General features: G+C 35.5%; 1 protein-coding gene across 1 annotated transcript in view; it reads right to left on the bottom strand.

Annotated features, from left to right (window-relative positions):
* IRAG1 (inositol 1,4,5-triphosphate receptor associated 1) overlaps window positions 1–8,813 on the bottom strand; it is a 33,518-nt gene extending 24,705 nt beyond the window's left edge. The window contains exons 1-3 of the mRNA XM_010174464.1: window positions 8,745–8,813; window positions 2,703–2,803; window positions 775–845 (exon numbers count right to left, since the gene is read on the bottom strand). Coding sequence (XP_010172766.1) covers window positions 775–845; window positions 2,703–2,803; window positions 8,745–8,813 — 241 coding nt within the window. The remainder of the gene's footprint in view (window positions 1–774; window positions 846–2,702; window positions 2,804–8,744) is intronic.
* Window positions 8,814–17,121: the final 8,308 nt, after the last annotated feature.

A 17,121-nucleotide genomic window follows, 5' to 3' on the forward strand; every position in this document is an offset into this window, starting at 1 on the left:
ACACTTATTCCCTCATCCTTTACATGCAATAGTATAAACATTTTATCAATTCTGTTCAACTTTTACTTTACAGTAAATATATAAATGGAGACAAGTAACAATCCAAATGCAAACACACCAATACTAAGAACTGATAGGAGCTTTGCTACTGACTTAACAGGATGAGCATTTATCTCAAGTTTGTAGCACTCACAAACCCACATCTGCACCATTAGTCCCCTCAAATAACAATTTACTCCACAGGTAGCTACTAGAAAATTTACAGAACTAATTATGTAGTAAGAGACTCATTAGAAAGTGAAGAAAAGAAGAAAATCTCTCCCTGGATAGCCAGTTTTCCTTTAAAGTTTAATTTGATACGAGTGCCAGACTAACGAGACTTAAGTGTCTGTTAAGCTCCTTGCTAAAAGAATTCCAGTTGTTTAAAAATAACAAAACCAGTATTACTGAACAGTATTTTGCATACAACAAGAATATTAAGAACGTATGTCTTCAGCCTTCTAAAAATGTTAAGCTAACACACTAATCTAACAACTTTATGAAACTAATAGTATGCATATTTTCCTGGATCTATCTGCATGCAACCCACTTATGATCTTAAACTCATGACTACAATTCAACATGCTAGCAGTGTTCCCTGTGCATACATTAGAGACAGTATGCACAGGAAAAAAAAAGCTGTAGTTAACACAGCCAGACTCTATATTTAGGTCTTTATTGCATGTCACATTTTCTGAGAAAACATGCTAGCCTAAATGAATAATCACTCCTTACCAACAGAAGTCAATGAACTTGCTGGACTCCTAGTGGCACGGTTAGAATGTCTCCTATGAGGACTACGAGGTCTAGAGAGAAAAGAACAAAAAAATTATGGGAGTATGCCACCAAAAGAAGAGTTCCACTTCCCTATAAAAAATTAACATTAAAAAGAAAGCACTTTTCTTTGATCAATAACAAATGAAAACAGAAAGGTTTTATTGCAATTCCTCTCATCTCCAAACTGCAAAATGGAGCAAGATTGCAGAAGGAAGAAAAATTACAGAAATCGCTCTCACAAAGGTGTTCCAACATTCACTGATAACTTCATGCACTGTGAACTTTTGATTCCCCAGAAAAAACTAAGTTTCTTTAGTTCACTTAAATGACTTAAAACTCATGTAAATATGGCATATTGAAAAAAAAAAAAATTAGTCTTTGTAAATTGTTACTGCTTCCTAAACTAAGTTTTAGGACTGAAATAATTTCTTAGGCTCCCACACTGATACTCTTATTATAGCAATACAGGAACTTTCTAGATTGAAAATCAGGTGAAAGTCTCAAATGACTGCAGAAAATTAAATGCTGATCCAGTAAATAACGCTACTTTTAAAGGGCTACATTGTAATTCTGAATCTTAAATAATCTTGAAGTTCAGAGAAGTACACTTTAAAAATACAAGCAAATTATAGTATAGATTTATGATCAATACCTTCCGACTAGTTTTTTCCCCCACATTTTGAGTCTAATGGCAGGTCAATAAATTAAGAATCCCAGGTCAAGAAGTATGCTTTATCAGAAGACTGAAAATAACCTTAATTCAACTCAAAACTTAACTGAAGTTTTCAACTTCAAACAGGATTATTATTTCCATTCAACAGCTTACTTTCACATATGCTTAACCTCAAGCTGGTATTCTTGCTCTGTCAACCTGAACAGGCCCAAGTATCTGCTTCAGGACTCACTGTACTATATAGAATTTGAGACAGACATTTATGTTGTCCAATTGTCTAGCTTAGAAGCATTATCTACTTGAATTTTCAACTGATATCTATTTTATTTCACAAGATCACGAACGTGGTCCTGTCCCAGTTTCCAGGTGCTACAAAAGTATATTTCGCAGCTTCACTGAAACAGTAAGGAGGACGGAACAGCTACAAGGGACAGAAGGAAAGAAGAATGCTGGAAGAGAAGCCTACACTTGTTGCATCTGGTTTTAGATAGAAAAAAAAATAATAATCCAGTAACTCAATTTCCAATGCTTTCAACTCAGGAGTTTAAAAGAACTGAGTATATCTTAACTGGCTTTAGAAGAAAATTTTTAAGATGCTGGCTAATTATATCATGCTACTCTAATATTTCAGAAGATTATTTTAAGAAACAAAGTTAGACAGCAATATCAGAATACCAACAACTTTTGTAAGGAAAGAAACAATATACAATAACAGTAGCTTCACCAGCATCACCTTTAATTGTATAAAACAGTATGTATTTTAAGTCAATATCAAGAAATATGCACAGGACTGGAAGGTAGATTTATTCAGAAAGATATATTTAATATGCTACATCTATCAAAAGAAGAAGCATTTTAGCAGTTCATAAAATTATAAAATGCTAAGTAAAAAAAATAAATTAAAAATTTGTAAAAGCTATTAGGAGAAATTGCGAAGTATTTTTATGACCATAAGCCTTTCTTGGAAATTTTTTGCCCTTACAAATAAGCCTTATTATACAAACTGTCATACATTGCCAGTCCATCTTTTGCCAAAACCTTCCTTCTTCATTAAAACACACTTTAATAATTTAAGGATCATGCAAACATTGTTTTTAAGAACATCGGGTTTTTGCTGCATTTAGAATATACATTTCAAAGCAATATTTTAGAAACACAGCTCCTAGAATTACTGTACAATTTATGCATAGATTGGTAATGTATTATATAGTACCTGTTAACCAGATTTTTATCAATTTCTACATCTGGCGTAACAGCATTCTCTGGAAGAACAATAGAAGGTGTACTGCATGTTGTCCCTTCAACAGTAGTGTCCTGAATGGTTTGTGACAAATATAAAAATGCAGTTAAACAGAAATTCAAAACACTGAATATTGATGCTCTATGTGGAAAATAATGTGTATTGCTCGATTTAGCTAAAAGAGAAAATGACTGAATAAAATGAGAATTAGCTCTTATTTGATAAAACTAGTATGAATTAGAGGCCTATACTTAAATTGCTGAAAAGATATGATGGAGACCTGGAATATCTGTTTTCTTTATAAATTTTTAATACACATAAGAAATTCAACAAGCATGGAACTATTGAGAAAGCTTTAAAATGGCAGACAAATTGATTTTTCACAGAAAACCATTCCTCTGCTGAAGTAGATGTACAGCATGTAGTGAACCTACAAGCTGAATGCAAGAGTGAAAAGCAGCTATGTATAACCCCAGGGCTAAGTTTGGCACACAAAACCTTCAAACAGAACTAGTGAGCAATGAAAGCTTGAATAAATGCAGTATTAAGTGTACACATGCTATCCAAAAAACCAGAAAATAATAAGGTTATTTTGTTAGTATCCTACTTGGGATTTCCCTCCCATTAATTAGAAAAAAAAAATATAAAATATAACTGCAATATTTAATAAAATACAATATAATCTTTAAGTGATAAAAGAAACTGGCACTGAATATCAATGTATGCTTGCCTTTTTAAAAAACATGAGAACTTGTCCCAAGGACTTAATTCCACACCTTCTACCACAATGATGCCAATCAGCTGAAAAGAAGGAATATTGTTTCCTGTGAGATATCTCAAATGGAGATACATCAAGCTGGAATAAAGAACTGTATGTTCTTCTCATATGTAGTAAAAAAAATGATTACTTTACTCCATGTACTATATTAATATCCATTTAAAAAAAAATCATCCAAAAAAACCCCAACCCCTGTACTGTTGAAAGGTTACATAAAGAATTTGGTATTTACAGTCAGTCAAGAAGTTGAAAAAAGTGATTCACATAAAACCTTGCAGAGGGCGGGAAGTAGATAGACAGAACATATCATAGCTGTGTGAGTATTTATAGCTGGAGGGAAAGCTTCCCAAAAGTGGCAGGGACTGCCATCAATCAGCTTGTAAAATTTAAAGAATAATTTGTAAATTCTCAAATCCTAATTGCTTCTGCTAGGCAGTGGTAAGTGCAAGTATTTTATTTTATTTAGTTATTTGGAGTCTAAATTTTTCTTGAAACTACATTCCAAAGCTTCATAAGAAATTTTTACTTCTGTTGGCTTTGGATTAGATAATAGAATATCTCAGTTGGAAGGGACCTACAGTCATAATCTATTCCAACTGCCTGACCACTCCAGGGCTGACTAAAAGTTAAAGCATGGAATTAAGGAAATTGTCTAAATGCTTTTTAAATACTGACAGGCTTGGGGCATCAACCACCTCTCCAGGAAGTGATGCTTCTGAATTTTCTAAAAGAGCATATTTGCTATCCATGGTACAAAGCCAGTTACATTTAATTTTTATAAGCAGCATTTTGCTTTCACTGAAATCGCATTTGCTGCCAATTTTGCTTACTTCTTTTAAGAACATTTACCCACTAGTGGTTGACACAAGTGTAATGAATTCAGAATAACATTTATTTTAGTAATATTCATTAAGTAGGCAGGTAATAAAAAGCTGTTATAAAAGCACTAATTTAGGCATTTACAGAATGAAGCATCTGACAGTTCACTATTTAGTAAGTCAATATTTTAGAACAGAGAAAAATAAATAATTGCAATTATCTGAAACAAAGGCTATCAATGAATAATTATTTCAGTCATCTGCTGTCATGTGGAGAAATTAGCATCATCATAAGGTTACTAGGTAACAATGTATTTTGTCTAACAGTCAATGACAAGAATTCAGGTGACTGTCCTGTTCATAGGGCAAAGCAGCTGAGTACACATGCACATTGTTTATACTAATCCCATGGCTGCCAAAGAGCAAAAGCTTTTGAGTGATGTAACATCAGTCTTAAAGTCACTCAGGTCCATTTTAGGACTCTAACAGCTCATTAAAATGAAAAAAAAAAAAAAATAAAAGAAAAAGGCCATAGCCAAGGCTAGTTCAGGTCAAGCAGAATACTTAAATCTTGATCAACAGTTATAGCAGTTCAACCTCTGCACAGGTGAAAACTCATGCCTCCTGCTGTCCAAACCTACTGTACATTTGTGTAGGAGAGAGGCAAGAAGAGTTAGAGCATGAAGCTCTTTGCAGGGCCAGCTGGTTTGAATCAAAAGAAATCTTTAAACACTGAAGAGTACTCAGGCTGCTATATGCAGATCTTGGAAAAGAATCCTTAACAGGAAGCTTAAGCTGTCTCACAGTTGTACATCTGCACAAAGATGATACAAAAGTTTTCCATCACCCTCCCATTGCCTGTAAGTGCCCTTTCTGTGTTAGCTTCCAGACAAGTCTGCTCTTCAACTATTCCCAACAGCTGTCTCATCTCCTAGTACCAGTGACTGCCTCCTACTAAGTCTGTGCTTTCCTTTTGTCTCAAGCCCTCCTCGTTTAAAAATGTAGGGTAGAACCGACTCTATGACTCAGCTGAAAACTGATCCACTTGTTCTACAAGGATGATCATGTGCCATCTGCTCTTGCAGGGAGGCTTGTGCAGGGCTGAGAGGATGGCAGATGCAGTCTGGTCCATAACAGAAGATCCAAGAGGCTCAGGGGCACTCAGGGTGCATAGGATCTGCAGATATTCTGGCTGTTAAGCTGTACCAAGCCTTCACTAAGCACACAGAAAATGCATTTTTAGAAGTTTTATAATCTAGTCAAATTCGGATGGATTTGAATGGGGAGGGGATGTGGGCACAGAATCTCTGCTAAAAGAGCTACCCTGCCAGGTCAGTCAGATGATAAAGCTTTAGTGTACACCATCTAAATTCTTTAAAGCTTTTTTTTTTTTTTTGGGGGGGGGGGGGAAGGGGAAGGGGGACAAAACAACAAAAAACCCCCCAAAAACCCCAATTCTTCCACTTGGCTGTATTCTTAGAAATTAAGGGTCTGCACTGAATTTCAGAACAAATTTGTCCTGAAACAGGCACATATGTGAAAGGCCTCAGAAAAGTTACACATCTCAGAAAAGAGTCATTTGAGTGAAATGGGGTTTTAAATAAGCTCAATTTTAGATGTTTAAGTGACAGGCTGAGCTCAGTGTTTAGCAAGTGAGATAATGAAATTCAATCATAACTGCATCTAGTTGAAACAGACCGGAGAAGAAAGTAAACACAGGACACCTCCTTTAGAACAAAGCTGGTAACATGCAGTTATTTGATGAAAGTACCATACAAATTTAAATAGGAATAACAGAAATATATGCAGAAGCTTGAATAATGGAATAATCAGTGTACAAGAAACATTATGAACAACTGAGATAGACTTTTCCTCAGCCGTCAGAAGAGTCAGTAAAATAGTGTTCACACACAAAGACACAAAGAGAGGAGAAAGCTGGAAAAAGAAATATGGATTTTTGATTTAGAAAAAGAGAAAGACGGCAGCTCACAACCAGTCCTGACAGTGTAAGGAGATATATAGGCTACTATAAATCTTAACAAAACTGGTAAGGACAATTTTCTTTGCTGCAGGTAGGCATTACATGTATAGAAATTCTATTTTTAATACTAAAAACCTGAAATCAGTTTTTAAGGGTATCAGTGAAAGTATATTATAATATTATATTATATGTGAAATAAATCTAATTAAATTAAAATATGGAAATTACTAAAAATTACATTTCACTACAAAGTTCTGTGATTTCTGGTGGGAGAAATGATTCTGTATAAAACACTTAAAATGTTTCAATACTTACTGTAACAAGACAGGACAAAAACTAAGAGTTCAACTACACACTGTTAATTCAGACAACATGTCAAATAAGGGGCTACATTTCTTCGAATTAGGCTAACTGCCTTGACATCTGTGTTAATGGCAGTTTCACATGTACTTCCGTCGGGAACACAAAGCTAATAAATACTTTGATTAGTGTTGTTTAGGTTTAGTCATAATGGTGAACACAGGCTGCCGTAAGAAATCCTGAAATGGAAAACCATATCTGTTTTCCCCAAATGAACTTGATAAATACAACCCAGGTCTTCCCATCATGTAAAAGATACTTGAAGTAAGCAAAAAGCTACATGTGATGAAGTTCATTTTCTCAGAATCATTTTGTGAAAGTGCATGCATTTGTGCACGCAGGGAAAAGATGGGGAAGCGTCTCCTGAAACAGAATGAGGAAATTGTTAGATACCAGGCAACACTTCAGATGAGATTCCAGTCTTGGAAGGTTTTGTTCAACAGCAGAAAATAAGTCCACCAGTTGTTAGCTTCTTCTGATGCCCCTTCCTTGCTTGCAAGTCCTTATCTCCCACTACAAGCTATTTTACTTATTACAGAGTCATGCTGTGGAACTGGACTGCAGCAAGACCCAAGAGTGATAATAGGTATGAACGAGATCAAATTCTCAGTGTTGGCTAGTTGCAGCCCTCAACTTTAATAGACTCGTGAGCAGTGTGTCAGCTGAAATCCTTTCACTGTTACTTTGTGCTAAAAATAACAATTGATCTAAAACACAGTGTTTTGCACAGTTAACCAATTAATGAACTATCACATTACTATAGACCTACTTCTAAAATGCTTGCATAACATATTAATTTTTTTTTCCAGATTTATGATTGGAATTCTTCATTTCTCCCATTTGACAAGCAAACATAAGATTAGATTAATTGATGTTTGCTAGCTTTTAATATTTTTTTCTCTTTGAGTATGTTTTATCCAGCAAATCTTTTGTACTACAAGACTCTCCATATGAGTAAATCAAAAAAAAAAGTCGTCTTAACCTAATATATGTTCTTAGCAAATAGTCTGATGAACTTGCATCCATCTGGGGTGTTTATCTTAAGCCAGGAAACTAACACTCAGCACAATGTGCAATTTAGATGGAATGCATGACAAATCAATGTAGGACTCGCTGCTGACAATATTTTCCATCAATAAATTAAAGTAGCGGATGTTTTCACCTAAAGTGTAGAATACAATGTCCTCAAATCCAGTGACAGTGATACATTTTTAATTGATCACGTGCCAGATTATAAATCCATTTTTTCTCTACACCAGTTTGCATAAACCAGGATGACCTGGATAACCTGTCATTTTATAATCACAGTAAGGTTCTTTACTTCAGCTAAGCTAAATTTTTTTTTAAAAAACCAAACAAAAATCCCAACAAACCAAAAAGTGCCCACTTTATTAGAACATAAAATTACATTTTATCAGTAGTATAAATGATTCAAAAGGGAGAAGTATAATCTCTTATTGATTTTTAAAAATTTTTCTGCAAATAAAACATGTAAAAATACATAGATGCCACAAACTTGAATAGCAAAATGATTAATATGTCCAGGGAGCACCCACCTGCTCTTTGTATAGTTCCAGTATATGTTCAGATACCACTATGGCAAATAAAGCACTGAGAAAAAACTACAAACCAAAAAGCAGACTTCTGTCTTTCACACGCACATGAACTGCACAGGATCTTCTATATCTGTAAAGGCAATACTAGATCTTTCAAGGCTGCTATAAAGTATAAGTCTAAGTCCTTTTTTCAAAGGTCAAAGTTTTCTGTCATAGCATTACAAAGGATATTTTTGACAGCTTTGATACAAATGGTTCAGAAGGGATAGACATATAAGCCTCCAGATCAAATTGCTAAACAAGTACTTGAGCAATTCAGTTCTCATTCCTTAGTCTATAAAATATTTGAAGAATTCTAAGAGTATCAACTGAAAGATCATTCATAGAGTCATCAGTTAACCAAAGCACACTAATACATAGCAATGATTAGATGTTATTTTATAAAGTCCTAAATATACACAAACAGGTTTCAGCCTCGGGTTTCCAACAGGTGTCAGAAAACACCTTCGTAAGAGTGCTTACTTTGGCTGGAGGAGAACTGTTGTGTTGTGTCTCTTTTGATTGTCCCTTGTCTTCAGGTAAGGTTGGCATGGTGGACAGTGCGAAGCGCGTGGAACTGCAACGTGGACTAACAGGATCATGCACTCCTGAGAATATCTGTTTCAAGCTAGCCTGAAGGCATAAGCACTGAGAGGCCTTCTGATCCACAGGCTGTGTCAGATGTCAGAAATACAACACAAATCCTTTTAAAACTCTGTGCTCTAACATTGAGATCACTTTATAATAACAAATAGCATTAAAGTTTAAAATTAAAAATGCTATCGTGTGTTTTATTAACTAAAGCTTCCAAGGTCAAGTATAACTCAATGAATGCATTCAAAACTGACAACCTTCCGTTCTTGTTGCCATTCCCATCTCTTCCCCCCATTTTACAGATTTATTTTCTTAACTATGGCTGTTTTGGCTGTGATAAAACTACCCTCTTTAAAAATCCTCTAAGAAAGCAAACAGCATCCTGGCTATCTGTAATATGCCTTTTAGTAGCTAACAAAGTCCTAATGCTACAGAGTGTGATCTCAGATCTCAAAGAAAGGAGTAAAACTGGAAACCCAGATGGTGGCACTCTTTCTTTGAGCAAAAGCAAGGGCTGGGTAAACTGTGCAAAGATTTAGTGTATATCTGCACAAGACAACACTGTACAAGAAACTTCTGAAGCAAAATTGCCACAATGCCCAAATGGAAAAAAACCAAACCAAACCAGAACAACAAAACAAACCCCCTCCCCTGCCTATTAGCTGTGAAAATTCTTGTTATTAGTATCAACGGGAGCTACTCTTCGTTAGCATTAAAGCCCATACAGTGGTCTGAAAATGAGAAATGTTAAGTACTAATCCTTATAGCTAAAGTGTACGTATTACAAGACTTACTATGACACCTACCGGATAGCTCAGGAACAGTCCTCATAAATAAATCATTTGATGCCTTGGTGGTGCCTACGAGTGACAGACAATGCAGTTATCAGAGACAATCTGGTATCCCGTTTCTGTCTGGACTAGTAAGAGCTAACTGTATTTCCTTTACAGCTAATTCACTGTTGAGTATAGAATGGAGCTCTACACTGAAGCAGTAATATAACAATTTCAACAGCCAAGGAGATAAACATACCCAACAAGCAGAGGTTCAACCTCCAAAACATGTTATCTTCTCCCAAACTGGAATTACTAATCTCATCTCTATTCCTTTACTCTTCTGGAAATCAAGCTAGATGGAACAAAAAGTTTGAGATGGGTAGATGACTTGAAGTTCAAGGCACTTAGCATTGTAAGATTAACCTTCCACAGTTTTCCCTTCCATTTCAGGGAAGGGCAAAGAAATGTATTCAGAAACATGTCAGTGTATTGAGGCTGACAATTAAAATTATCAAAATACTTGTGTTCATTTAAAAAAAAAAAAAAGTAACAAAACCATTCACACGAAATACTGAAGCAGCCTCAGTAGTGACAAGTTCCTCACCTTAGCTTTCACAGAATAAATTCTGGGTTGTAAAACCTACAGAATGTGTGAAAACTTTGGACTACAGCAACAGCTAGGACCCATGCTTTTATTAGATTTATTTCATATTATATTTGAGATTTACTTTTTTATTTTCTTACTTGAAGGGGAATACAAGGCCACCTCACATGAAATTTCATGCAGAACTAATAGACTGTAAAAAATTATCTCTACACAAGTATTAGTGTGTTTAGAAAAAAATAATTATTTCATTGAAGTTCTTTGATAAAGACAGTGGAAGAGATGAAGCATATATGACATCATTATGAAGACAAAGATGAAGACTTTTTTGGAACAGTGAGCATAATTTTTTTCAGAGCAGTATATGCTGTAGGAATGGCATGTTTCACGCTTTTGCAGACATTTTGAACTTGTTACAGGTGAATTTCTAGCTCTATTGCAATAAGTGGAAGCTCATGTTTGTATCATGATTTTACCCATCTCTGACTTCAAATAAAAGTAGAGGAAAACTTCTGTTAATAAAAAGATGATTTTAAAATGCTTATTAAGACAAAATATCTTTAAAGTCCCTACTATGATGGAAAACAGACATTTATGATTACATATATTTTAATAAACCCACAGAGATTAGGTAGATAGCAGTAGCATTAAACATCTGTGTTTGAACAGTTAAGTATTTCTGTATCAAAAACGGTCATCAACTATTAACACATGAAGATGAGATAGAAATGAGGTAACTAAAAAAAGTGATATAGACCTGCTTTTCATCTCTGTAACAAAATTCTGGCATCCTATGCAATTTCTGAGTTTGCAAGAACTCAAATTCAAACAAAAACAAAAAAGAGAAGATATAAATTTGGCTGTTTATCTAATCTGTCTTAGTGTTTGCCTTATGAATTTATAATGGCTCTGATAGGCTCAACTCAACAGAATGCTGGGCCTGAAAAACCAGGAATGTTTCAAGTCATGGCCAAAGTGTATCTGCAGTCCTACATGGAGTTGGATAAGCTACTGCATCAAAGTGGTTTATTCCTGGTCTTAGCTGAGTTCCTAGTACATACTAATCTTAAAGTAACGCAAATCATATTGAAAAAAAGAAAGAGCTATTAAGCACATCAAGTTTCAGTTCATTTTTCAGATTTTAAAAGAAAAAAATATCAAAAGAAAAAAATAACAAACAGGCTTGTCTAAGAATAGAAAAGGACAAATCCTGAGCTGTGTTGTCTTAGAGATGCAGCACAGAAAGTACAGCCAAGGGAGAAAGGAGGGTAGAAAGATGAATTTACGCCACCTTAACAACCCCCAGATTTGGAGTGGACTGAGTTCAGTCCCTGTCTCACACAATTAGAACCTTACTCTGACTTCCTTACAGAGCTATCTTGCAAGTTGGAAAAAGCTCCAAGTCTTTGGGGTGCCGATCAGTAGGAAAATTTCTTCTTCTGACTTCCCATTTTTTCATAATATCTCTCCAGAAAATGCCAGTGCTAAGGACTGTATTGGAGAAGCAAAAGCTTACATATAATTATTCATATTCTGAGGTTTCTTAAAACAAATGCAGTTTGCACACCCTACCTGCGCTCCTCCTCCTGCTGCAGTCCTCTAAGGTGCCAAAGTAAGGGGTACTACTTACTGGTGTTTCAACAACATATGTAAGAACTTAGTCCAATTCATTGCTATATGATTTAGAACTCCTGAATGATTTTTTTTTTTCAGTCTAAAAGCTCATTAACCTGTACAGTGTTTTTAAGATCAGTAGTCCAGATCCTTTAAAGATTTTAAGATGCTTAAGCAGCACACATGTCACATCTCGTAAAAGCAAATGGATATAACCAATGGAGCCACCTTCTTGCTCCATGCTGTGCAAGGAGTTCTACCATTTCCTGTATCAATTACTGCCTTCTGATACAAGTAGGAAAGGGAAAGGTTTAGAAATGATGGAACCTTAAGACACTAGTGAGTGAATGTTGTTCTTCCATCTCTGCTGAAGTGATCATATGCCTATTTGACCAGGCAATGAAAATAGGCCTAGTAAATGTCTGTGAAAGTCAGAACAGAGAAAAAGGGGGCTTCATGAGAACACTAACAAGCATTAGAGGAGCTTATCTGCATCTCAAATGTAGGAAGAAAAGAAAGAAGCATCCTTGGAAATTTTTTTATCTAGAAGGTACATTTTTTTCTTCTTCAGTAGAGCATTAGGGAGGAGTACAGCCTTGGAACCTACAGAAATTCACACCTCTATCTACAAAACCAGCTTTCAGCCTTACTGAAGCCCAAGCCAAAGTGCAGAGAGCATGACCATCCTGGTTCTAAGCCTGGCTCATCTGCCAGCTGAACAGCCTTTGGAATCATGCTGCCATTAGCTTTGCCAGCTTTATCTACTTTCCACAAGCATAAACATGTTTCAGTCAAAGAGGGAAGTGATATGTTAACAATACATGCAATACAGTGAGATACCAACTGAAACAACTATAATTATTGTCCCTGAAGATACTGAAAGGATAGATTAAAAAAATGCATCTGCACTTTGAAAACAATCAAGGTGCATAAGGTCACGTTAGCATCCTAGTCTCTAAGACAATTTCAAGTTTTTGTTATTTCTTTTGGTAGGTATTGATCAAACTCTGTCTGGTCTACCTCTGTCCTATCAAACGGTGTAATGAGATTGCTGCAGTGTTTTATCAGAGTAAATTATTCCCCCCCTCAAGTCTAGTCTTTTAGAAGTTGCAAGAGCTTCAAAATTGCCTTTTAAAATTAAATACTTGTTGAGATTAACTCACATGTCACAAGCGTGGATGTGGGCAAAAATCTACAATCTTAGTCTGTATGAGCCTTTTGCACCTACAAAATGAGTTAAAAAACCACAAACAAATCACCTGCCCTGTTTATCATATTCTGCTTATTCCCACATGAAGATGAGGCAACTTAAAGAAAAAAAAGTTAAGAAAAAGAAAGAAAAGAGGATGGGGTGCTTTTTAACATTTTGGTCTGTTATTATAAACTTACTGCTTAAAATAGTTTGGAAAAAAATTATCCCGAGCTCAAATTTGTAGTCAGATATAGATCAGTGAATGCAGAGAACTTTCTTTCACCACTGTGTAGGCTTAGAGCACAATCTCCAGGAAATAGTGATCTCGGAGCTCTATTCCATAAAAGGGAAAAGTATTTAGAGGCCCTTGGCTTTCAGTGTGTTCTCTCTGCAACTCATTTTACCATAGTAGAGAAAGCTACGTATAATCAGTTAACTTACCCTCGCTGAGTCACGGCTGAGCACTGTGTTAGTGAAGTCTTAGATAAAGGTGCTTTACTCCATCTCCACTGATAGCTTGGCAGTTGACCTCAAATACTCTGTCAGGTCACAACAAGGATACATTAAAAAAAAAAAGCAAAAATAAACAGTTAGGAAAGCATGTTATTAATATTTCTTGACCTCATACCGCCTGCAAGTCAAGCAACTCTCATTTGTCAACAATGGGAGTTGCATTCTCATGAATACAGCTGAACTGCACAATTCTGAGCTGCTTTTTTCTTTGTTATCCTGCAAAGCGGTTGTAAAATATTACCATATTAGAAAGGAATCGTTTTGCACTCCTTTTATATAGCTATAAAAGCATATAGAACTTCAATAGCATTTTGAATTAGGTTTTGCAGCTTTTAAGTACTTAAACACTAAACTTATTTCATTCAAAACAAGCACAAGCAAAACAGAGCATTTTTCTTATGTTTGTAGTACAAAAGTTTTCAAACACAAAACATGGTTATAGTATTTAAGATGCACAAAGTTTGTTGGCATATATTAGCTATCAAAAAATTTAGAAAAACACAACATAACAGAACAAATAAAACCTTTAAAACCACATGCAGAATATCTTAATAGAAAACCTTTAATAATTTGCACTAAGATTTCAAAATTTTTGTATAATAGAAACATTCATGGGAAAAGAAAAACAACAAAACCACAACTAAAGCTGACTCATTTACATTCTTGCCCTATGTGACAAGAGATACCACATGGAAACTGGAAGACACATTCTTTATTGTCTGCAACACAGGAAAAAATGGACTGTTCCCTACTGCATCTAATTTTTGTGACAAGAGTGGTTTCTCATATTAAATACTTAAACCTACAAGATATTAAGATACTGCTTCAGTCAGTTTACCAAAACACATATTCATAGCCCCAGGACTATTATAAGGCATCTCTGTGATAACAGTAATGATCCGAGTTATACCCACATTAATATCCATACAACTATACAAGGTAAAATCTGGAATACAAATGAGTGTTTCTGTTTATAAGATACAGAACAATACCATTGGGTCATGCAAAGTGTATGTAATTACTAAGTGAATTCACTTTATAAGTAGCATTACCTCCCTGTGAAAACAAATGGTTTTAAGAATTGTACACAAGTTCACAAAAAATAAGTTCTGGTTCATTTGTAGTTTTTATTCATTCTGGGGTTTTCTTTGAACTAATCAGCTTAAGATAAAACTGCAATAAAGTAATTTTATCTGGTTAAGTATGTGCCTAAGATACTGGACTCAACTCTTGTGAGGAAAAGACAGACAAAGGGAGTTACAAGAAAGGACAGATCTGCAGGGTTCTTGGAGCAGAGGGTTCTTCCCAATCATGCCATTGCAAGAACCTGGCGCTCCCCACATCCTGTGCTAGAGACAACAGGATGGCTATGGCAGGAGAACCAAAGGGAGGTGGCACTTCCTCAGGGATTCCAGACCTGAAAGCTTTTACCCATCTGTCCCCCTCATTCAATGACTTGCATCCAGCATGAACTACACTTACACTAATTTAATTGGCAGCTGTTTCCACCAGGATCACTCTTAAGACATTCTCTCCAGAGCAGAGAACTAATACGGCCAAGGACTCTGTGGCAAAAGAAAATAATTTATGTAACTTTCTTCTTTCCCACTTCCCCCCACCAAGCATCTACGTGGTCTGTTTTGTTCTTTTATTGTTCTCCAGGTACTCATGCATATTTCTTAGCCTAAAGTAAGGAAGCTTCTTCAGAAAGTAGAAGAAATGGAAGTGAATATGAAGTCATATGTTCAGTCTTTCAAAGTGAATATGAAGTCATATGTTCAGTCTTTCAAAACATAATAATGAAAGCCACCTATATATTTCACTGAGCTTCTAAAGATTTCTGCTCAACTCCCTATTTAGAGGAAGCTTTTCAACAATGAACCAGTTACAGATTTAAATTTTAATTACGGTAGATCCTTTACCTCACAGGAAATTGTCTTCCAAAGCCACATAACAAACCTTTGCTACACATGAAGAACAAAGCACACAAGCATGTCAGATGCCAGACTAGATAACAAAAGAGTCATAACTGCCTAACAGGTCTTAACATCCAGAAGTTTTTAGATATGCCTCCTGCATTTTAAATTTCAACTAATCACTCTTAAACAAATTTGCTGTTATCATTTCAACAGTTCCTTCCCTTGTTTTGTGTAAAAAACCACAAAACCCCCACACACAAACACCCAGAAAAAAAAGCCCCAAAAATGCCAACAAACCCACAATGTGAAAAAAATCTCATCACTATAGAAGTCATACATAGCTGTGTCCATAAGTTCTGTTAGCTTGCAAACAAAAATTTTACCTCATCCTACTTCTTACTGACCTCATTTTTTTACATCGTGGGCTTTCAGCTACAATGACAAGAACAAGACAATGAGCAGCAGAGCTCAGTCAGATGGCCTCTAGGAAACCAGCTGGGCTGCACTTTGGGGTACTTAAAAATATAAATATATATCTGGTGAAAAAAGACAGTACATGTGATATTAAGGAGAAAATAGGTCCAGATTTACTCAGTTTCATGCACAAGTTAAAAAATTCAGCCTGCAGTAGCAAAGCCGATGATCAGAACACTGTCAGATCTCAAAGCAGAGCTGATATGTTTCTTAATTTGCAGATTATTTTGGACAGACTTTAAGGAAATTCAGACTTAAACGAAGAATGCTAACATGGAGTGGGTGGATATTTGGCATGGAGAATAAGGATTTCTAAGCATAAGGAACAGCATATAAGAAAGTGTGAAGATAAGAGTGGGAGAACGGTACATTAAGTGTCATTCAGGAGGGTAGTTCAAAAGGAATCTAGAGCTAGGAAGTATCCAGAGAAAAACCTATTGTCTTACAACATAAAGGCAGTGACCTTAAAATAGGAGAAAATCCAAAAAAGTTGAAAATTATATACTCTCTTCCTCCTCCTAAACAAGTTACTATTTGAAACATACACATTTGTTTAGGAGACAGCATCAATCTTTGTTCTGTGCTCTTGAAAGACCACTCTGATACAAGACCTATGCATTGATAAATCACCCAACAGAAACCGCTAGTGATAGTAGTATTAATAATACCAGGAGATAATATTGCCACCAAACATGCTTTTGCCTAAATGAGCATCATGTGCTCAGTAACAGAGTCATTTGGGTTTCTTTTGCTTCCTCTCCTTCTCACAGATTTGGAGAAACCTAGATATGTTTCTACTGTCTGGACTGCATGCATTATACATCATATTCTAGTTACACATTTATTTTTGTCTATAATGTAGGCAGAGTTGGGAACTTGAGATGGTATTTTCTCAAATTGCCACTTGACTATATTCTTAGTTAATGTAAAAAGAGAACAAATGCTTGTGGCGAGGGGAGATAGATAAGACCGGGGGGAAAAAAAATAGTGTCCTTTGGTGCAGATTCATTCTTAAGAAAAATCTTAAGGTTGTTACATGAAGCAATATTTTCAAATGTAGTTTTTACAGATAAACATTCTATAAACTATTCTGTTTTCCACGACAGCTGGATATCAACTTAATATAATTTGGGAAAAAAAAAAAAAAAACTACCAAAGGCCTGTCTTAGAAACA

Source organism: Antrostomus carolinensis, unplaced genomic scaffold (assembly GCF_000700745.2).
Source record: "Antrostomus carolinensis isolate BGI_N321 unplaced genomic scaffold, ASM70074v2 scaffold17888, whole genome shotgun sequence".
Taxonomy (NCBI): Eukaryota; Metazoa; Chordata; class Aves; order Caprimulgiformes; family Caprimulgidae; genus Antrostomus; species Antrostomus carolinensis.